The 24,747-nt window shown below is 39.0% G+C and overlaps 1 protein-coding gene across 1 annotated transcript in view; it reads left to right on the top strand.

Annotated features, from left to right (window-relative positions):
- Window positions 1-24,747, top strand: part of ERBB4 (erb-b2 receptor tyrosine kinase 4) — a 1,152,669-nt gene that overhangs the window by 767,137 nt on the left and 360,785 nt on the right. Inside the window, exon 5 of the mRNA XM_075528902.1 lies at window positions 8,813-8,878. Coding sequence (XP_075385017.1) covers window positions 8,813-8,878 — 66 coding nt within the window. The remainder of the gene's footprint in view (window positions 1-8,812; window positions 8,879-24,747) is intronic.

Here is a 24,747-nt window from a genome sequence, read left to right on the forward strand (position 1 = left end):
GAACATAGTAACTGTGAGGATGGCAGAGGACCAGGCGGTGTTTCCCTCTGTTGTGCCTAGGACCACTTTGAGTCGGAACCAGTGTGATGGCGTCTGTAATAACAGTAACCACTATGAATAGCCGTGCTCCTATCTGAAGTTAGGAAATGGTCATCTGTGGAAGAGTCTGACCACGCTGCTCCCCATCGTCTCCACTGACTGACAGATTGAGGCATGCAAACAAGATGTTATGCTGTTGATGTTGTTGTGAGGTGCTGTGTAGTTGATTCCAATTTACAGGGGCCAGGTATATGAGGACAAAGACCTCTTAGTCCTGCGCAATCGTCACAATCATTCTTCTGTTTGAGCCCACTGTTGCAGCCACCATGCCAGTCAATCTGGTCCAGGATCTTTCTCCTTTGTTGCTGTCCCTCTAATTTATCAAGCGTGATGTCCTTTTCTGGAGCCTTGTCTTTCCTGGTAGCATGTCCAAAATAGGTGACGGAGAGTCTCACCATCCTTGCTTCTAAGGAGCAATCCAGATGCACTAATTCCCAAACAGATGTGTTTGTTCTCTTAGTGATGCATGGTACCGATGGTATAAATAGGGTGTAGAGGATGCGAACCCAGTCCTTTAGCCCTTCTGCTGGGTGTACATGAGCCATCTCAGTTGCCAGTATGGGCGAGGAAAGCCACTACTTCAGACAAAGAGACAGTACTGTCTCCATAATGATTTTTGATAACATCTTGTGGTAACCTGCTAACTTTCCTTATAAAACCACAAAACTTGCTGCCATAAAATACATTCCAACTCATAACCCTATCTAGGCTTTTCCGAGTCTCTAAGGCAGTGGTGAGATTCACATAATTTAACAACCAATTCACAGCCATAAGGACCATTTTAAGAAAAGTAATTATATACTGAAAAGTACTTTATTATTTCAAACAGATAGTACTTAAAAAAGAAAAATAAAGCAGGCACAGAAAACGAGATTATAAGAGTTTGAGAATATTAATGACAGAATATTAAATGATATCTGACAAAAATGATAAAACTGTTACAATATTTGCATATTGCATCTAGACTGGCTGGCAATGTTCTCCAATTTTATTTGAGCATCTGCTTCTGTGTGATTTATCCTTAACCTTTTCTTCGCTGGAGAAGTAAGGTCCCATTCTTTTGGAGGTAGGTGAATTAGACAAGAGTAATTGTGAAATATTAGAAATAGTCAGGCTACTTCCCATCTCTGAACACAGGATGTTCATCTTTGATTAAAAAAAACCCTTCCTGCTTCTGATGAACTTGCAGCAATTGCTCTGACAATATTTTTAGCTCTTTGAACACTTTCTAGATTTACATGATTCACTCGTAATATTTCATGGCAATTTGTGTATCATACAAACCTGAAATAGTGGCAGAGTATTACTCTCTGTTAGGCACTTTATGTATGTGTTTCTTTACTGAAGTAACAAATGAAAGGGACTGAAAATGTGGTATTCATCAAAAGTATAATGAGTTTTCTGAAATAAATCAATATTACAAGCATATCAAAACTAAACAAACATTGAATCAAGCATTGTTCTGTCTAGTTTTTTTATACCTATGGGTAGAATGAACAATACTATTGGGGCTGAGAATAAGAGGTTGCGTAGATGGAGGTAAACAAGAGTAAAGAATGTAAATTTGTCAATTGCACATCAGATGGCTCCACAACCAACTTATGTGCTTTTAACAACAGAAAGGTGGGATCAGTTCTGCTAGACTGGAACACACTGGCTGAATCCTGTCACTGCTATAAAGCCTCACTGCAACAACTAGTCCTTTATGGTGGATTTGAACTACAACCTTGCAGTTAGCAGTGCCGAGTATAAAGTCCTGTAAACATGGCGCTGTCGGTGAGCTCTGTGTGGCCGCTGACACAGATTATCAAGCTCCACTGAGAGGTCGAGTGTAGTGGGAAAGAACAGTTGATGGCAGAATAGGGTAAGGAAGGATGGAGGGTGGCGGTGTGTTGGACCTCTGCTTATAGTAATATCCTCTAGCAGAGAGATGGGAAGGTAGACTCACCTGGCCCCTTGTTTAGCCAGGAGAGGTTGGAGGTAGCACACAACACATGATCATTCCTTGAAGGTCCATAAAACGACTTCCTTGTTGTCTATAAGAATCAATCTCGTAAGTGTGGTGAATTTTTAATTCAGACATAGTTCAACTCTGGCTTTATATGACTTAATCACAAAAATTCAGTGACAATGCTAGCCCAAGTGTGATATATTAGACAGGTGAGAAGGACAGCACTCAGCTAGCTGAGTGCCTGAGAAGATTACAAAAGACTCAAAACTTTAGGAAGACACTCAGCTGAAGGGAAGGGAGTGTGGGCAGCAATTCATGGGCGAGCACCCATTTCCACCTGCCAAGCCATTTGCGTTAATAGAATTAGGGGCTGCGATGTCCAAGCGATCAGCTCTTCTCAGTCCATGAAGCAAAATGAATAGAGAACACAGTTATAGCTAAGAAGAGAAGCAGCTGTTTGCAGATTTCCTGTTATAGTTGTAATGGTATTTCTCCTTAGACACTGACGAAATATGAAAATCTCCCCCCGAAAAGTTCATAACAACAAGTAGACTATCAAGGTTAAGTCATTTAAACATTTGCATGTGCATATGTATGAGTCCTCTAACACCTGTTTCCAAATAGCGGGCACTGCCATGGTACTTTCTCCAAAGTCATCAGCAATATTCCTTGTACTAGGCTTTTATATATCAAATCTGGAAGCAGGTGGGGAGAGAGAGGTTATATAGAAATTTCAAGAATAAGTTCAATATATAATAGGAGAAAAATAGTACAATTAGTAAGGGAATCTAACATTACTTGCCCATCTGAGCAGCTACTGATAATACCTTGAACACACAGAATGATGCTAAATATTTTATTAGCCACAAACACAATTAAAGAAACCTTAGATTAAATGGTAGATATCCTCTGCTTCAGATATCTTCAATTAACAGACCACTTAATGGGTCGATTTAGATGACTGTAACACATAAAAAGAAACACATTAACATTTGCTAGCTTCTCATAAAAAGTTTGTGCTCAAAGTTTTTATTTCTTTCCATTTTGTCTCACAGTCCTTTCTAATTTCCGCTGGCATAAATCAATTTAGATTTATTAGCGTTGTACAAAAGAACTCCAGTAGGTTTTTAATAATAATTATCATTATCATTGATTAAAGTTATATTGTTCAGGCCAGATGGAGTCCTTTTTCCTGTCAGCTAGAATGAGTTTGCATTATGTAGTTATAATGTGTTTGGATCTAAATAAACAGATGGCGGAGTGACAGGATATTAGATGCTGGTGATGTCAGCAGCAGACAATTGCTTGAAATAAATTCTGCTGTCACAAAGATCCTAAGGCTCTCAAGGAGGTGACTGGGAATGAGCCTGGGTAGGGCATCCAGCTGCTAACTAAAAGGTTGCAGGTTGCAGGCCACGCACAGTCACCTTGGAAGAAAGGACTAGTGATGTACATCGGAGAGGTCAGCCACTGGACACCCTACACAGCATAGTTCTACTGTGACTCCATGGGCATCATGTGTCCACAGGGATTTTAGGCCACCTGGGTGGTTAATTGGTTCCTTTGAGAAGAGCGGAATGTTAATGATAGAATCATCTTGACAAAGTGTGACTGCTGAATCTATACCTTATAGACATTTAACAATATAGGATGAAGTGGGAGTCTCAGAGGTGGGTTTTATAAAGATCAACCAAGTCCTTAGGGCTTCCTAGTTGAGGTCATAAAGCTGTGAATAAAAGAGAGGTAGGATTATTTGATATGAGCCTATTACATAATGCCTACACTCTAATAAGCTTAACCAAATACATGTAGGAGATACCTATTCGTGCCCCTCCCTTTGGAATGTATGCCTCCTCACAATGAGCTCTGCTGATGCACTGGTTAAAACATCCAGCTGCTAGCGAAAGGACTGGTGGTTTGAAACCCACCAGCCACTTGGTACAAGAAAAATTATACCAGTCTGCGTCTGTAAAGAAAATGTGCAGCAGCAGGGATGACGCATGGCCATTGAGTTGGTTCTGACTAATAGCTGTCCTATAGGTGCAGTTCTCTTCTGTTCTATAGGGATGGGTATGAGTGAAAATTGATCAAATGCCAGTGAGATACACTGATTCACAATTGATATTAGAAAAATAAAGAGAAGATGCAAAATGTTTTATAGAAACACTTTGATTTTAATGGGTTTTAATTTTTTTATTCTATTTTCATTTTAATTATGAACTTGTACCATATTCAAAGAAAGGTGACTGTGGGAATACACAAATTATAGAACAAAATGATTGCTATCACTTGCAGGTAATATTTTGATGAAAATCATTCAACAATGGTTGAAGTAGTACATTGAGTTGAGCAACCACAAATTCAGGCTGGATTCAGAAGAGGATTTGGAAGGAGGGATATTATGGTTGATGTCAGATGGCTCTTAGCTGAAAGCAGAGAATAGCAGAAAGAAGAGCTTGTATTTTTTTAAGCTTTGCCAAAGCATCCAAATTTGTTGATTATAACAAACTATAAAATAACAAACACTTCCTTGTGCTCCTGCAGAAACTTTACATGGATCTAGAGGCAGTTGTGTGAACAGAACAAGGAAATACTGCATGCTTTAAAATCAAGGCTGATGTATCAAGGTTGTGTCTTCTCACCCTACTTATTCAATCTTTATGCTGAGCAAATCATTGGAGAAGCTGGACTACATGAAGAATAATCCATCAGGATTAGAAGAGGGCCAATTAATGTCCTCCAATATGTAGATGACACGACCCTGCTTTCTGAAAATGAGAAAGACCTGAAATACTTGCTGATAAAGGTCAAGGACTGTAGCCCTTAGCATGGATTACAACTCAATGTGAAGTAAGCCCAAATCCTAACAACCTTCCCAGTAGGTGACATTATAAACAGAAAAAGTTGAAGTTGTCAGAAATTTCATCATGCGTGGATCCATGATCAATGCTCATGGAAGCAGCAGGCAAGAGATCAAATCCATTGCATTGGATAAATCTAATCTACTAGACCCCTTAAAACTGTTAAAATGCAAGAATATTCTTTGAGGAATGAAGTGCACTGGACCCAAGCCATGGTATTTTCAATTGCCTTACACGCAAATGAACGTTGGAATTGAATAAGAAAGACTGAAGAAGAATTGATGCATTTGAATCGCAATGCTGGAGAAGACTATTAAAAGTACTATGCACTGTCAAAAACAAACAAGCAAAGAAACAAATATTTTCCAGAAGAAGAGCAGCCAGAATGCTTCTAAGATATAAGGATGGTGAGATTTCATCTCACATACTTTGTTCATGTTAGCAGGAGAGACCAGTACCTAGAAAAACACATCATGCTTGAAAAGAGGGCAACGGAGATGAGGAAGACCCTAGATGACTTGGATTGACACATGGCAGCAACAATAGGATCAACAACAGTTGTGAGGCTGGCACCGTACCAAGGTGTGTCTAATTCTGTCACACTGAGTCAGAAGTGGCGTGCGTTCATGCACAGTCTACATGTCTTCCCTACAGGAGACAGCAATAGTTCATCCGGGCTGTGTGTTTACATCATATTCTTTCCATCTGTATGCTGAGGAAATAATTGGAGAAGCTGGACTAAATGAAGGCGAACAGGGCGTCAAGACTGGAGGAAGGCTTCAAACAGCCAGGGGTATGCAAACGACACAACCTTGGTTGGTGAGCATAAGGAAGACTTGAAAAACTTGCTGATGGAAGTAGAAGACGATAGTTTTTCTTATTGAATTGCAACCCAATGCAAAGGCAAAGACAGTTCTCACAATCTGACCAATACGAAACATTGTTACAAGAAAAGAAAACGATGTGGTCAAGCATTTCACTTTCTTTGATCTACAATCAATGCTCATAGAAGCACTGCAGTTATTGAATCAAACGGCCGATTGCAATGGGCAGATGTGCTCCACTAGACCTCTTTTAGACTGTTTAAGTGCAAAGATTTCACTTTGAAGGATATGGTGTACTAGATTCAAGTCATGATATTTTTAGTTGCCTCATATGCATTAGAAAGCTTGATAATGCACACAGAAGACTATAGAATTAATTTGGATATGGTGCTGGTGACGATTATTGAAGATGCCATGGACTTCCAGAAGAAAAGCAAAGCAAATCCGTCTTGCAGAAATACAGCTAGAATATTCCTGAGAATGGAGCGTGGCGAGACTTCGTCTCATATCTTTGGGAGATATGACCAGGAGAGATCATTCCCTTGAAGAGGACACCACGCCTGGCAAAATAGAGGGTCAGGGGAAAAGAAGTCCACCAAGTAGTTGGACTTCCACACTGTCACAGTGGGCTTCCACAGAACCGCTGTGAGGCTGGTGTGGGGCGGGGCCGTGTTTCACGCGGTTGTATGTAGACTCACTATGAGTTGGAGATGACTCAATGGCGCCCAACAACCACATATCCTTGGGCCCATAAAAATTTCAGCCGAATCTATGAAATTCAGAAGTAAGCTTCAAAAATAATATTTTTATGTATTCTCTCCTATTGCTAGCAAGTCAATTTTATACAGGAGGACCCTATTTGTTACCCTATTTGTGGAATTATGCCAGAGTTTGTTTATCTGTTTGTTTCCTTTCCTATCTAATCACAGATTTTTCTTGGGTCAACGAGTGGGTTTGAAATACCAACCTTCAGTTTAGCAGTAAAGTGCAAACCAAAGGCGCCAAGGTCTACTCTTTCTGAGTATGCCCAACACCACTACCTTTAAGTAGAACCCCCTATATATTGTTTATGAGAGTGTCAGTCTGGGCAGGCCCAGATAGCCCCAATCTTTTCTCTGCAGTTCGAACTGCCAACCATGCAGTTAGCAGTCCACTGCTTAACACACAAAGCCGTCCGGACTTTCCCGTGAATTGTCCCTGAGAAATCCTGTGTTGGTTGAGGCAAATGAAATTCAAATATAGAAAATAAATGCTGATGTGTGAAAGTGCCGATACTATCATTAAAACTTTGAGAAATGTCAGTCAAATAATTTTAATTGAATCTTCTAAAAAATGTCGTTGTTAGATGCCATCTAGTTGGTTCCAACTCATAGAGACTCGTGTATGACAAGACAAAGTACATACGGGTCCTGCGCCATCCTCACAATTGTTCTTATATGTGAGCCTACTTTTGCTGCCACTGGGTCAAGCCATCCTGTCAGGGTCTTTCTGGTTTCCTCAGCTCCTCTATTTGACCAAGTAGAATGCCCTTCTCCAGGTCCTGGTTCCTCCTGACTACATGTCCAAAGTACGTGAGCCAAAGCCTCCCATCCTTGTCTCTAAGGAGCAGTCTCCTGTACTTCTTCTCATATAAATTTGTTTTTTTCTTTTTTAAAAAAAATCATTTTCTTAGGGGCTCATACAGCTCTTATCACAATCCATGCATACATCAATTGTGCAAGGCACATTTATACATTCATGCCCTCATCATTCTCAAAGCATTTGCTCTCCACTTAAGCACCTGGCATCAGCTCCTCATTTTCCCCCTCCCTCCCTACTCCCCCTCCTTCATGAACCCTGGATAATTTATAAATTATTATTTTGTCATATCTTACATCGTCCGATGTCTCCCTTCACACATTTTTCTGTTGTCCGTCCTCCAGGGAGGAGGTTATAGGTAGATCCTTGTAATCAGTTCTCCCTTCCCAACCCACCCTCCTTCCATTCTCCTGGTATCACCACTCTCACCACTGATCTTGAAGCGATCAACCACCCTGGATTCCCTGTGTTTCTAGTTCCTATCTGTACCAGTATATGTCTTCTGGTCTAGCTAGTTTTGTAAGGTAGAATTGGGATCATGATAGTGGCGCGGAGGTTGGGGGAGGAAGTATTTATGAACCAGAGGAAAGTTGTATGCTTCATCTTTTTGATGTTGTATGTTTGCTACATCGCACCCTGACTGGCTCATCTCCTCCCCGACACCCTTCTCTAAGGGGATGTCCAGTGGCCTACAGATGGGCCTTGGGTCTCCACTTCACACTCCCCCCTTCATTCCCTATGATAAGATTTTTTTGTTCTGATGATGCTTGATACCTGATCCCTTTGACACCTCATGATCACACAGGCTGGTGTGTTTCTTCCATGTGGGCTTTGTTGCTTCTCAAATTTGTTTTTTATTTGACAGTCCATGATACTTTTCATATTCTTTGCCAGCATCATATTTCATGCTTAGTTTTTTATAGGAAGACCATATGAGTTATGTTTCTCAAACTCGGTGTCTGAGTTGATTCCCACTTGTTGTGACATCTCAGGACAGAGTAGAATTGCTTCTGTGGGTCTCTGAGACTCTTCTATGAGAGCAGAAAGCCTCGGCTTTCTCCCAAGGAGCTGCTGGTGGTTTCAAACTCCTTATTTTGAAGGTAGCAGCCCAATCACTCTATAGTGCCTCTGATTCTAATGGTTCTTCATGTGTTTACAAATAAATACTTATTACTAAAAAATAGCCACTTTTAGAACTATTGATTTAATCTTTCATATCTATTGATATCCATGAATCCTGATCTCTCAATATTGTATCAATACAATAATCATGTTGAATAGTCAAAGTGGACACTCAGTTAATGTAAGCATTTTGATGAAAGGATTTATATTTGCTCTTTCCTTGGGTTTTGCTACTTAAATGGGCATTTCATTGACCATGTGTCAGTTTACTATGTCACAAAAATTTTCATAAAGGAACCAGAGGATTCCTTTGAGGAGCTGCTTCTAGGCAAGGCGTGAAGGATGATAACATGCGTGTTGTCTTTCTTCTTCTGTAGGTGGCCGTTGCCATAAAGCCTGCACCGGCCGATGCTGGGGACCCACAGAAAACCACTGCCAGACTTGTAAGTGTTCGTCAATGAGAAAACAGAATGTCAAATAATGTTAATGCTTTTCGCTCCTCTGGTCATCAGATACGTGATAGCGAGCTTTTGTCTCCTTGTGGTAGATGCGCTTTGATCCAAGTATACTGCCCAATTGTGTCGATTTTAGATAAAATGTGATTAATAATTGCTTCTATGCATTTCTGTGCTTTCTAGGTTAATGATCTCAGCAACACAACGGTGGGGATATTAGCTATCACTTCACGTTCTGTTCATCACCTATACGAATTGCAATTTTATTGAAAATGATAATTATTTCAAGTTAACCACGGATCTCAGTATTTTCCCCCAATAGTTATATCTTAATTTATTCATTAAAACATAAAACTAAGAAGCAGGACAAAGAAATTTAGATAAAAGAGGGGGGAAGTGGGAGAGAATACAATGATGGTGGAGGTTGGAGAGAAGGGAGGGGGAAGTGGTGAATACTTGTTTTCCTGAGGCACTGAAATGACTTAAACACTACAGGGGACAGAGTAAGGTCATGATTTGATATTCATCCTTTCATTCCTATTGGAAACACAGAGAAATATTGTTGAAAAATTAAACATCCAATATTAGACATTGTGGAGTTTTACTGGTTAACAATTCAGATATTTCCAATGTGTCTTGGCTTAGTTATGCCACATGCTGTTTAATAAAGAAATACCCAAAGAACTAGTATCTTGAGAAACTAAGGGAAAATGTATAGGAAGTTGTATATCCTTAATTCACTCAATGGTACAAATTGCATCTCTAGTGATTACTGAACATTGAGTTCTTTTAAAATCTCAATAGTGTTATTGGCATATACTTCACATATCATGTGATTTAATTTTCAATCATATTCAGAAGAGTTGTGCAATCATCACCACCACAAATTCTGGAACATTTTCTTCTCATACTCATTGTTAGATTGCCATTTCACCCCAACCTCTCTTACCATGCCCTCAGGTAATTATAAATCCATACTGTCTTTATAGATTTGTCTGTCCTGGATTTCATATACAGAAAATCATGCCAACATAAATAGGAAGGTTAAAAAAAGACAAAACAAAGCAAACAGCAATCAAAAAGACCACAGCAAATGTTAAAAATGGAAACAACTTTTAAATGAGTCAAAAGAGAGACTAAATGATTATGTGCTACTTTTTAACCTAACTATAACTGTCCTAGTCAACTTTGCATTGCTCTCCTGGATTTTTTTCCACTTTGTGTATTGTCTTGAAAAAATTGTGATACTAATTTCTCAAAGTGGAATTTCTATACTAAAAGATATATACTTTATTTCATTGCAAACACCAACATGATGACTTTGTTCTCATAGAAATTTTAACAATTTACTTTTTAAGAGTAATGTATGAGTTCTCTTAAACTTTTCCCCTGGACAAAATAGTGAATTATGTAACTATTCCATCTTTGTCTATTGAAGTGAACTTATTTAATAGCAGTAATGGCTTATGACTGAAATTTGCACAAGAATTTTGAAGTAGCTAAAGTAAGATTAGAAAGATGACTGAAATGGACTCACTACAGTATTTCCAGACAAGGTTTTATTGGCAAAGAATTTTAAACTAAATTGTTCCTCTGCTGTACTGGCATTGTATTAGTGTAGTATAAAATCTGGATTTCTAGAATATGGAGGAAACATTATATCACTTTGAAGTGAGGTAGCAAGTAATCATGAATTTACGGTGTCCATGGCTCTGTGACAAAGAACTTTCATCTTATCAAGCTTAAAAATAAGTTTTCACTCACTCACTCACTCACTCACTCACTCACTCACTCACTCATCCAGGTTTCACAGGCTGAGCCAAACAAATGATGTATTCAGATACATGGGAATTAGGATCTATGAATTGGGCTGCTCACCACTTTGTCAGCAGTTCGAAACCCCCAGCTGCTCCATGGGAGAGAGATGAGGCTTTCTACTCCCATTAAGAGTTATAGTATTACAAACCCACAGAGATAGTTCTACCTTGTCCTCTAGGGTTATTATGATTCGGAATCTACTCCATGACACGGAGTTGGGTCAGATATACCACTATACAGTCCTAGGAGTTACACTCAACTCTATGGTTGTATGATTTTTCTATTACTTTAGGAGCTCATCCGAGGACTATTCTTAGACCCAAAAAGACATGTTTCTATCCTGGCTGCTTGTTGCTTCTAGGTTAGATTTGGGAAATTCCAGTGTCACTTTGCTTTTACTGTTCAGTAAGGGCGTGTCAAAATGGTTCCTACCTGTAGTGGATTTCAAATCAGTTTCAATCTTTAGAACATCATTCAGGGTTCTTCTTTGTTGCCTCTTGCATATGTCCAAGTTTATAAGAGTAATTTAGAGAACGTGTTAGAGAGAGATAAGTGGATGCTTAGCTTTTGGATGTGAAGTCTGATATTAAAACAAGAGCAATAATGCCATCCAGTTGATTCTGGCCCAGAACAAGCTTAGAAGATAGAGTAGAATTGTTCCATAGGGTTTTTGAAACTATAAAAAAGGGGGGGGACGTCCTCATTTTTCTCCCAATAATGGCTAGTGTAATATATATGTATATACTGACACTTTCTGACTTTTTTGGGGGCGGTAGGGGGTAAATCACTAATAGATAATATACTCTTTTATCCAGGGAAGAAGTTAAAGAGAACTCACATGCATTGCTCTTAGAAAAGTACATTAGCAAAGGAGATGACAGTTTGAGTATAAACATTAGACAGTCCATACAGCACTGTCTTCAAGGCCAATTAAAATAATTACTGAGTTACCCCAAACATAACTCCCGCTCTCATCCCTAAAGTCTGGTTTCTTAAAATAATTGAATTCTTTAGGAATATAATTCTTGTGGAAGGTGTGAGTTTGACTGATGTTAATAAAAAGGCTAGAAATATAACCTAATTTAAGGTTGCATTTCTTCAGAATCCAAAATATAACAGCCCCTTCCCCTGCAGTGCAATTCCTTTTAAGCTTAATCAGTAGGGTTGTTCTAATTCAGAAAAAGGGTAACAAGGGTCATTAAAATAGGTATCCAGGCACAAAGCTGCCCCATTTAAATACGCCATGGACTATGATGCTTCAGGAGAGGGAGGTTGGTAAGCTTGAGAGCAGTGGTTCTCAACCCTCCTAATGTGACCCTTTAATACAGTTCCTCATGTTGTAGTGACCCCTGTCCCCAACCATAAAGTTATTTTCATTGCTACCTCATAACTATAATTTCACTACGTTATGAATGGGGTCACGGCCCACAGGTTGAGAACTGCTGCTCTAGAGCACTATAGTAACAGATCATTGTTTGAGGTGACCATTTCAAATCTGCTCTTTTCTTCATAGTTTGGGACATATAACTTGCTTGTCACTGGATTTCTGAAGCAGACTAGGGGTAGCCAACCCCACTGTTTCTGCTCTACCTCCTGTTTTATTGTCCAGAGTTTGGGCTTTCATAAAAGTTGGCATAACCCACACAGGCTCGTGCCCTTAGATATCCCTTAGAACCTTGTTTTCTTGGGAAACAAACAAACAAAAAAAAAAACGGTACCTGAGGGCCATTTTGAGTGAAACAACGGTCAGGTATCCAGCACGACTGTTTTTAGTGTTGGGCATGATGCTCAAGCAAGGGTCCAAGCTGTGCTCTCACAGGTTCAGTGGAAGACAGAAGGAAACAGTGCTTTTAAGTTTTCTAATTCTGTTTCCCAATTTCTATTTCTCACACATTTCTTGTTCTATTCTTCGTTAGTTAATTATATAAAAACATAGTATCAACAAAATAGCCAGTTTAAATATGCAGATAAACCAATAAACCTAACAACAAATTAGTAAATACAGGGGAAAGAAAAAAACTGTTTTAATTCTATCTGGAAAATAGAATGTAAGTAATATTTTCCAAGAGATTCCATACTAATTGTTAGTCCACTCAGTCCTACATATTGAATTTCCCTTTCATAATATACCGGGTTAGCCACAAGCTACGAAACCCCTCAACTTCTACACCAAAGTACAGAAAAACATGATTTATTCTGTGAGATTCACATTCAAATTATCAGAGTTCTTTTCATAAATCCAATAAGTCCATATTTTTGTTCAAGTATTTTGGCCAAGTGTCAGGCAACAAAACACACTTATGTACATATGATAAAACAATATAATTGAGACTTACAATTACCCAATAATAAAAATTGAAATGTAATAAATCTCTTCAGAATTAATTAAAAATACTAAAAAGTGAAATAAAGTCAATCTAAAACAGCCACATTAGGTGACAATATCTATGAACATGATTTTTTCCCCAAAGTTTCAGATAAAACACATAATTTTCCTAAGACATGATACCATATAGTCAAGATACATTAAGAATATTATTTTCCCCTCCCTTGATAATTTATAAATTATTATTATTTTGTCATGTCTTCCACTATCCAACGGCTCCCCTCACCCACTATTCTGCTGTCTGTTCCCCAGGGAAGGGGTTATATGTAGATCCTTGTGTTCAGTTCCCCACTTTTACTCCACCTTCCCCTTATCCTCCTGGTATTGCTACTCTCATTATTGGTCCTGAAGAGTTTATCTGTCCTGGATTCCCTGTGTTTCTGGTTCCTATGTGTACCAGTGTGTATTTTCTGTTCTAGCTGGATTTGTAAGGTAGAATTGAGATAATGAGAGGGGGTGAGAATGAAGCACTAAAGAACTAGAGGAAATATGTGTATTTCATCAGTGCTATACTGCACCCTGACTGGCTTGCCTCCTCCTCGTGACACTTCTGTAAGGGGGTGTGCAGTTGCCTACAGATGGGCTTTAGGTCTCCATTCTGCACTCACCCTCATTCACAATGATATGATTTTTTTGTTCTTTGATGCTTGATACCTGATCCCATTGACACCTCATGATCACATAAGCTGGTGTGCTTCTTCTATTTTGGCTTTGTTGCTTCTCAGCTAGATGGCCACGTGTTTATCTTCAAGTTTTTAAGAGCCTAGACACATACTTTTTGATAGCCTGGCACCATCAACTTTCTTTACCACATTTGCTTATGCACCCCTTTGTCTTCACTAATCATGTCGGGAAGGTGAACATCATTGAATGCCAGGTTAATAGAATGAAGTGTTCTTTCACTGAGGGAGTACTTGCGTAGAGGCCCAATGTCCATCTGCTACCTAATACTAAAGCTATATATATGAAAATTGATCTATTTCCCCATCATCATATGTAAACATATTTACATATGTACTTGCTTATATTTAGACCACTATAAATGTCTTTTGCCTCTTAGTTCTTTCCTCTGTTTCCTTTTACTTTCTTCTTGTCCCACTATCATGCTCAGCCTTCATTTGGGTTTCAGTTATTCCTCTCGGTTACATTGCCCTTGATCAAGCCCTACCAGGTCTCCTACACCCTCCTCACCATCAATTTTGGATCACTTGTTGTTCCCTTGTCCCTGGGTTTGTTAACAACCACTTTCTTTCCCTCACCTCCCTCTCTCCCTCCCATGTACCCCCAGATTGGGGGAATTGAGAAAACATCGGTCCCATTGCTTTCTCCTCCAGACTGTTTGTCCCACCTATCTTATCTAGATAGACCTAAAAAGACAATAATATGCACAAAAAACAAACTAAAGGAAAACAAAGCTGATACCAAGGGCTCAAGTAGAAAGAAAATGTTTTGAGAATGATGATGGCAACAAATATGCAAATGTACTTGACACAATGGATGTATATATGGATTGTGATAAGAGTTGTACAAGCTCTCAATAAAATGATTTTAAAAAGAAAAAAAGAATATACCAAACAATAAGTTCCTAAAAATCTGAGTAGTGAATTAAAAGATACAACCCCTTGAGTAAATAATATAAATTCTATAGTTAAACCATTGGTTTGATAATGCTAGATTTGAAACAAATAAAGTTGTGAGCAAATAATGCAATACAAATAATAGATTGTGACAAAATAATATGAGGATTTTCTAATATTAGCAAAATTTTAAGATAAAACACTAACATAGGTATCAAGAAAAGTGCCTGATTTCTTTTGAATGAAAACAATGATACTAATGTGTTATATTGTTTTTAATTAATCAACATCATAATATGTTCTGTCCAAGTTTGTGATCTTTCAGAATGTATGTGAGAGAGCTGTCCAATAAGTACAAGAAAAGTTGGCATAGCTTAATAGTATGTAGCAGTTCTGTGTACGTGTATATTAGCTTGCTCTTTAAGTAAACACCCCTCATAATTTACGTTTACGTACGTTTGTTTGTAAGCCACACAGCTGTTTGATATACGCAGGTCTGCTAACGAGCCTGTTCAAAGTCTTTAATTGTTGTGACTAAAGCTGAATGAGTGAATTTATAAGAATATCAGTCATCTGTAATGTCCAGAGGTTATTTACCTAGTGATGATCCTGAGAAATTCCTGGGTAGTGAGCCCAGACAGCCTTGCTTGGTGCTGAAGCTTAATCCTGAGCTCTTAGAAGTTGCTGTGGGTTGCCCATCTTTGATTCTGACTTTTAACATCAAGAAATATCATAGAGCAACAACACAGGGTTTGCTTAAAGTAAAAGCAAAGGAGGTTTAGTAAGGAACAGACTAGTACATGGATTGAGTGGCAAAGAGTATCAAGGCAGTTACAAGATACTCCTCCAGTCAAAGGCTACAGAAGGATTAAGTATTCAAATAGAGGAACGAATAGTAAAGTAAGATATTCTGATTGCTAGCTAAAGTAAAAGAACCAGGGAGGTCCTGTGGGATAGGCATTGTGCAGTCACTGCAAGGTTGGCAGTTCAAATCCACCAGCTGCTCCATGCGAGAAAGATGAGGCTGTCTGTTGCTGTAAGATTTAGTCTTACAGGTTGCTCTGAGTAAGAATAGACTGGATGATAATGCGTTTGGGTTTAGGTTGTTTACTTCCTCTTGGGCAGTTCTATTGCATTACCACCTATTATGTAAGCTAAGAGTTACAATTTGTTTTACTAACTTAATAGATGCATTTGTTTTACTAAGTTTTTATCAGGAAAATATTGAACTGAAAAACTATGCAGGTTTGGAAATCTAATCTGGTTTTACAAAGTGAATGTGGTTAAATTGTGCATGTTGTAGGTCACCCTGTTGGCCTGGTGGGTTACTCATTGGGCTGCCGATCACAAGATCAGTCGTTCAAGATAACTAGCTTCTCTGTGAGAGGAAGAAACGATTTTCTGTTCTGATCAGGATTTAAAGTCTCAGAAACCCATAGAGACCAGGACTCCTCTGCCCTTGTCAGGCCTCTATGAGTCAGAATCGCATGCATGGCAGTGAACGTGTTTTGGTGGTTTACCTTAGTAGACAGTTAGATTGTGTCCTATCGGCCTGAGTCAGAATTGACTGGAGAACACACAAGTATAACACACAGAAGGATAGACACCCCATCCCAATTCAGAATAACTGCTCCACATCAAATATTAATAGTGCAAAGGCTGAGAATCCTCTCTCGACAATAAGGGTAGAAAGTTGGCCTAAGTTGGGAGAGCAAAGAGTGTGGGGACCGTGTCTACCCTTCCCTGGGAACACGAGAGAATCCATCCCCATACCAACCCAAGGCCCAGGGCCGCCACGCAGAAGGCAGTCACGTCAGAAGTCAGACATGCCTACTTCTCTGTTATTCTTATTCTGACACCAAGTCTTCTTCCCATAGCACTGTCCTTCTCTGACACGGTGCTTTTCTTCTGGATTCGATAACCCATTGCCGTGACCACACAGAAATCATGGACTACATTCACACTGATGGGGGCTTATTAGGGAAGTTAACAGGTGACCAGAAACCAGCATCAGAAAACATTAAGGATACCCTCCTTCAATCAAGAAGCACCTCGCCTCACCTAGCTGTTACTCTTTTCTGGTCCTCAGCCTCTTAGCCACGTGGTCTCTTGGCCTTTGCCTTATTCTGTGGGTCAGAAAGCCTGCCTGACCCGCTGCCTCGGGGCCCCATAGTCTGCAGTGCTTGTGCTACAACTCCTCAGCTCCAGTGCCTCTGGGCTGGACTCTCATGGCCTCTGCTAACTCCACCGCTCAGCTCAGCCTGCTCCTCCTTGATGGCCCAGGAATTCTCTCCCGTTGCTTCCTAGCTGCTTGTCCTATGCATCAAGCCACGGCGACCAAAAGCCATCAGTGTCCTCTATTAGTGTTTCTCCTTAGTCTATTTGCATAGTCCAAGTTATTTACCAAGGAATGCATAGAAGAGCCATCTTAAGAAATTACATTGCACCCTATTGGACTAATCAAATTCTTTCCTGAGAAAATTTGCATTGCAAATCCAGAAATGCTGGTTATCCTGTGAGAAACTTGAATATGAGAAGCTATGAAACCTCCCTGGAACTTCATTTCAAACCGAAAAAGAGCCATGGTGGTGCTGCAGGTTGGGCATTTGACTGCTAACCTCGGAGTGGACAGTTCAAACCCACCAGTTGTTGTGTGATGCTGTCTACTTCAGTAAAGAATTTCCATCTACAAAACCCTATAGGGAAGGTTTCTATGTGGTGGAATCAATGTGATAGCAGTGGGTTTCCATGAAGCTTACAGAAACACAGAGCAATAGCAAGGTTGAAGCAAAAAAAAAAGTAAGAGTTTTTTTTAATCTTACTTATAAAATGTAGTCAATTGTTTCATGCTTATTCTTTTCTTATGAGTCTGATTTTTAAAGTGATGGATTCCTTCTTGTGAAATTCTTTTTGATTTATTGCACCCTACCCCATAAATTGAAGTCATATTTTTATACAGTTACAAGAGGTCAAGCTAGACCTTACAGGGGGAACGATGAGCTGTATTACATGTGGAGCAGCGACTCAAACTTGAAAGGACTTTTAAGCTCAGTTAAATCATGGCCGTGTTGCTGCACCGCACAGCTTAAGTAAATTGATTCAGTGGATTAATGTAGCCATGTCAAGGGAGACAAACTTATCTGCTACGTGAAGTCTGAAGCTTATAGAAGTATTACTTAGTAGGCTTAATGGTAAGAATGACAACTCTCTCTATTCATCAGAACTGAGTCCTGAGGTCGGAGCTCTATTGGTTTAAGTGTGGCAGAGACTAAGCTTTCGGAAATAAATAATAATGATTAAAGGAACAAAGTTATATCAGTGCCTGCAAGATAGATGGAACATACTTTTCTCATTTAAAATAGATAATGCATGCTCGTTTTTATCTTGAAGCACAATATCAGGCCAGCTCATTCCAATCTTCTATGATCAGGCAGGGTGGCTATTTCACTTTACACATCTCTTTTGTCCTCCTGGACCTGGGGTCATTACAGTTAGACACTGCATTTTTGTGAGGAAAAAATATATATCTATATATGCCAAAATATTACCATGTGAATCTATCCTTTGAACACATTTGCATTGAGGTGGCTATAATTGTCTTCAGTTGCTGACTATATTATTAAAATTTTTCTTGGTTGATTATCACTCCGAACACTCAACTGACATTTCTTGCTTAGGAACTAATTGAAAAAATGTACAAGTCTTTGACACTAGGTTAAAAGAATTGTCTCCTAAACTGAAATAGTACACCACAAGAATTACAGAGAGCACACGTTTTCAACTACTAAAGTGAATACGTATCCATAGAAATGTCTATTAAATAAAACTGCTTAGGCATCATTATTTTAACCAAAATGGAAACTTCTATTGTAATTCACCCCTTACTTCTACAAGAGTCTGCACAGCCAGATTATATAAAAACCCTTATTAATTAAACATAGAATAACAATTAAATAAATGTAAGCAAGGCAATGTGTTTGGTTTGCTGTAGGTAATTATGAAGGGGGGTATTACTATATTGGCAAAATACAGCCTTATTACAAACAAGACCATAGGTCACGCATTGTTTCTCTAAAAGCATTATAGATATGCTAGGAAAATGTAGAAATGACTTAGCAGTTTCCTTAGTCATTTATAATGCTGTGTACAGGGAAAATTACTTCCAACAGCCGCAATATGTTAAAACATTCACTTTAGTAATAGAGAGAAAAAAAACTTGTCCTGGCTTATGAATTCTATTCATTCTTGGAGCAAATTATATATATACTACTTGTCTCTTTTTATTTTTCCTAAAATTTATCTAGAACCACTTGTAAATAGAACATTGAAATAGAAGAAAATGACTATATTTTTGTTTCTCAAAATTTTAGTAGGAAAATGTAGCGGCACAAAATGAAAGTATACAGATTTCTATGAAATGTCAAAAAGTTTCCCATACACTTTGAGAGAAATATAACATGTTATGAAAATAATATATTAATAATCATCATATATGTGAATAAACATATAGTTTGTACAAGATGTGATCCTATTTACAGTTTTTGAGGAATAAATGTTCAAAATAAAGGTGCTGATCTGGTAAATAGCTAATTAGAAAATAAAGGAGCAAGTAGAAGCTAATGGGGAAAACAGAAAACGCTTAGCCAGCAGGCTCAGTCAATCAAAAGCAACACTGAGCCTTTTTTAAAAGTCAACATTTTTAATTAAAATCGCTGTATTTTACTAATAACCTTGCATGTTCATAAACCTACTTATTGATCAAATTATTTCCTATTTTTGCATATTTAGCTTCTTGAAATGTTGTAGAATTTGTAGAATTAAGGGAAACATTAAAATGTATTGATTAATGGTATACATTTCTAACATAATACCCAGTGTAAATATTTCAAAAGGTGACCCAATATTTTCTTTCAGTAAATGACAAGAAAAATCTCTAGTATGCTGATAATTCTAATCTAAATTGTTAATGGTTGTTTAATTTGAATATCTTTCTTAAAGTTATGAAATGACTTGATGACTTCCATTATAACAAAATGAGATACAGTGACTTGAAATTATATAATATAGTTTAATGGAACTCAGTAGATATTGATTTGTGTCATAATAGAGGCTACAGAATTATGTGAAATAATGCTAGATATCTGGATATACTCTTGAGTGTAAGATAAAGATGTGATGTGTTTTAAAAGGCCAAAAGAGCCTTGAATTAAGTCTACCAGGGGGTGTCAGAGTCTAATAATGTAGTTTTAGCTCTAAACTAAGGACTTTAGTTTGCTTTCAGTTCTCTCATCTACACAATAAAAATATCAAAAAATGATTATTTTTGTTCATACTTCCTCACATGTTTAGATACTAATGTGTTTATCTGGGTGAATCAATATTATGTATATATACTACATGATAGATAGATGGATAGATAGATAGATAGATAGATAGATAGATAGATAGATAGATAGATTTTACAGGAGTAAAAAGTCATGTCTTTGCCCCTCAGAGCAGCTGGTGGTTTTGAACAATTTACCTCATGTTTAGCACCCCAATACATAGCTTACCACAACACCAGGGTTCCTAGACATAGAGATAGAACTAACATGAATATATAAATGAGGATAAATATAACTGGAGGAGCCCTGGTTTCACAGTGATTATGAGCTGGGCTGCCAGCCCTAAGGCAGCAGTTCGAAATCACCTGCCCCTCCACAGGAGAAAAACTTTCTACTCTTGTTACAAGTTACAGTCTTGGGAACCCACAGGGGCAGATCTTGCCGGTCATAGAGGGCCACTATGAGTCAGAATTTACTCCAGGGACTGGTCTCTCCTGGAAACACACCCAAAAGACGTGACGTCAAGTCTCACCACCCTTGCTTCTCAGGGGATACCTATGCTGCAGGTAGACAGGCTGGAGAAGGCAACGTGGTGTCCAGTAAAGGCAGATAGTTCAAGCAGGGAGATCAAAGGGTGATAATTCCACACTTCAAGATTGATTGGCTGGCAGGATATGGAAATGTTACCACTAGAATATTTTTATTATTATAAAATTATATTTATTGGTTATTTTTAAAATGTCGTTCCCACTAGGTCTTAGGATGATATCCCCCAAACATACAATTTTCACATCAACTCCTTGTAGTAAACACAATGCTGTTTTCCCTTTTAAAGATGAAGAGACTGAAGCAGGGAGGTTGCGTGATTTGTTGAACATAACAGAGCTATTATGTAAAAACAAGACGTAATACCTCTCCCGAGTCCTCCTTGTAGTAATCCACGCTACTGCTTGTCCCCAACATTTCAGATAGCTCATTAAAGAGAGCGTCCTGGTCAGCTCCTTAATCTTTGTATAAATCTGACAACACACTGCCCGCACCTGGACTTGCCCAGGACTTAGAATGTACTTTGAAGGTCTGTCACCTGATGGTAAACTGCCATTTCCTTGACTGGTAAAAACGTGGCTAGACTTAGACCCACAACATGGTGGAATTCACCTTAAAGACCCCAATTCCATCAGAGTTCAAGTGAAGACTCAAATAGAGGTAGAGCTTCCTCTGGAGATCACTGCCTTCACCAAACCTAACCAAACCTACTGCCATAAAATGGATTCTGAACCAGCATACGCTGTATAGACGTCCTGACTGCGTACCTCTCTCCTGCTGACGGGCTGAAGATTCGAACCACCTTGCCGGTTAGCAGTTCAGCACCTAAACCACGGCCTCAGCAGGGGACCTCTCTTCAAACCAGCTGCTGTCAAATTGAAGCTCTAAACTACCCAGGAAAACTGCAATTAAAGGCTTGCGTTATTGTGCAGATACTTGTGATTGTCTCATATATCATATCAGTCTCCTATATCATATCACTCTGGAACATGCTGTCTGTGATCTCCGGAGAGCCAGAAGTTGCCCTTGGTTATTGGTATGTTCAGAGTATTAATGTTTTTAAAAACTGGTGGAAAGTGTACACATCTGCAGTTTTGTGTATTTCTCTACAACCGTGCATTAGTCATGTGTTCACTTCTGTTTTAAAGACATCATCTTTATTAGAAACCATATTTTGTTTCATTTGTTAATGGTTTCTGTAATGCTCCATGGAAGGGGTCATGTGGGGACGTGGCACCTTCATATTGCTAGCTGGACGCTAAGATCCTCATCAACCCATCCCCATATGGAAATGGATACAGACTCCACCGCTCTGGAAACCTCGTTGTAGCCCCTGTGTTGGCGCTTTCTCGCTGACCCTACGCGGACCTCATCCCGAGCCACCGGGAGCCACTTGAAAACACAATGCTTAAGGTATAAGGTGCTTCATCAAGCCACAGCCTATGCAGCTGTTCTGTGAAGTAGCCCTTATCAAGCAGAATCAGCCTCCCGTTGCCCCTGGAGGGTTCATTGATTCTCTAGAAGAGCTCATAAAATGTGCAGACTACTATGACGGACACTTCCCATCTATTATAACCAGCAAGCAGACAAATGAAGCATTTCATTAGGCCAAGCCAGGGTTCCCACCTTTTCACGCATGTAGATATTGCAGCTAATCCAGGAAACACCTCAAACTCCCCTGGCCAGGGCTGCCAGTGCTGTTGGCAGTGGTTAAGTACACTGCTACACTACTAACGGGGGGCCGTCGGGTAACTGTGAGTTTCTATGGGCTGGATGGCAGGTTAGTGACTCAAACCCACTAGCCGATCCCGGGAGAAAGATGGGGTAGGTTGCATCCCTAAAGATTTACAACTTTGAAAACCCTGAGGGGCAATTTGACTCTGTCCAATAACTTCTCTATGAAACAGAATCACTTGTGGAAACAGTGGGTTTTTCTTTGTGACATAGCATTTTTCAAATTCCAGGTGTGAAGTTGGAACCTTTAAATCTGTGGTGAAAATAGAAACAGAGGAGACTATCAGAGGATATGCTGTGATTCAAGATTGAGTTTAATTTTGTATTTTATGATTCTTAAAGCAGTCCATTCATTCCAGTACAACTATCCAATGATGAATCAGTTAATGACTGGAAAATTATGTGAGCTGTTGGATATGTGAAGAAGGACTGGCAATGGATATGTGCAATATTTCAGCAATATGTGTCACAGACAACTCATCACAATTTTCTACTCCGAGGGGAATGCAGAACATAGTTAAAGTGAAGGTTACATTGTGGTTGTTGTTTTGTTTATTTTAAGATGAGAGCTTTGAGAATTTGATGAGCTGTGAAAAAAAGCTAGTCATGAGAGAGGTTAATTAATTTAGAGAAAGTACAAGTATTTGACACACACAAAAAATTGGATTTTTATGGCATTCAAGAGCCCCAGTGGCATAGTGGGCAACTATAGATCAGCAATTCAGATCATCAGCCACTCTGCAGGAGAAAGATGAAGCTTTCTACATCAGTAATAATACACAATTTCAGAAATCCACAGGGCACTTCTACTCTGCCCACAGGGCCGCTATGAGCCTGAATGGACTCAATGGTGTTTTGAGAGCACAGAGCTCAGGAATAGCCTAGAAGTAGACAAAGAATATCCCTTCACTGGAGACAGACATGAGCAAATGCCTGTGCATTTGGATGAAAATCAATAGCAACAACTTTTGGGAGAGACTAGAGTATTGAAATCAGAAAAGAAAGCATCATTTTTTTCAGAGGATTGCTGTCTTTCAGTTTTTCAATGATATGTTAATTGAAATATTTATTTTTGGATTTCATTGTCTCTACTGACAATATCTTTTAATTCCCAAACTTAGATCTAGTTTCTGATGGTATGCTTAGAAACGGACTAAAACACCTGATGAACTAGTGCTGTCTCAGAGAGATATGCACCAAAGTAGTGTTTTGCATTTGACCGTAGTCATATAAGTATATTTGGGTTTCTGTTTTCTTATTATTAAAATACAAAATAATCAGACAACATAATATTTGCTCACATTCATTCATTCAAGAAATATTAACTACTTACCTGACTTGATACCTTTTATTTGCCCATTTTAATATTCTATGATTCTTTAAAATCAAAATTGGCAACTTTCTGGGAATTTTAAAAGGAAAAATCCTGCTGTATAGTGAATGAGAAATAACAAAATCAAACCCATTGCCATTGAGTCTATTATGAGTCAAAGTGACCCTAAACGACAGTGTAGAACTGCTCCCTGGGGTTGCTGAGTCTACAGATCTTTACGGGAGAACATAGCCTCATCTTTCTCTGGCGGAGTGACTGCTGGGTTCGAGCTGCTTGCAATTATCAGCTCAACAAGTAATTTTTTATGCCTCTAGGGCTCAAAATGAGAGCCTCTACAGATATTTTGTGAGGATCATAGCAAACTATGGATCACCTCGAGAACAATGGAAATTCCAGAACACTTCATTGGGCTCATGAGGAACCTCTAGCTGGATCAAGAGGCAGTACGGTGAACAGACCAAGGGATTACTGCTTGGTTTAAAATAACTACAGATTGTACTTATTCAATACAAATCTCTGAGAAGCTGGCTTGAATGAAGAAGAACCCACGGCATCAGGATGCACGAAAGACTTGTGAAGAACCTGCAATATGCAGATGGCACAATCTCCTTGCTGGAAGTGAAGAGACCTTGAAGCACTGGCTGATGAAGATTAAGGTTTGCAGTTTTCAGTGTGGATTGCAACTCAACGCAAAGAAGACTCAAATCCTCACAACTGGCCCAATAGGTGACAACATGGATAATGGAAAAAAGGTTGAAGATGTAAAGGATTTTTTAAATTTACTTGGATGCATGATCCATGTTCATGGCAACGGTAGTCAATAGATCAAAAGACGAGTTCCATTAATTCAATCTGCTGCACAAGACCTCTTCAGAGTATTGAAAACCAAAGGATGCTGCTTTGAGGTCCAAGGCGTGCCTCCCCCAAGCCACAGCAGTCTCCACTGCTGTGAAAGCTGGACGTTGAACAGTGAAAACCAAGGAAGATTCCATGCATTTGAATTACGGTGCAGCTGAAGAAGACTGGAAGTACCATGCGCGGTTAAAAGGACACGGTGAGCTGTCTCGGGAGTGCAGCTGCAATGCTCTATAGATGCAAGGATGTTGAGACTTCATCTTGCCTGTGTTGAACTTGTTGTC

Source organism: Tenrec ecaudatus, chromosome 13 (genome assembly GCF_050624435.1).
Source record: "Tenrec ecaudatus isolate mTenEca1 chromosome 13, mTenEca1.hap1, whole genome shotgun sequence".
In the NCBI taxonomy this organism is placed as follows: domain Eukaryota; kingdom Metazoa; phylum Chordata; class Mammalia; order Afrosoricida; family Tenrecidae; genus Tenrec; species Tenrec ecaudatus.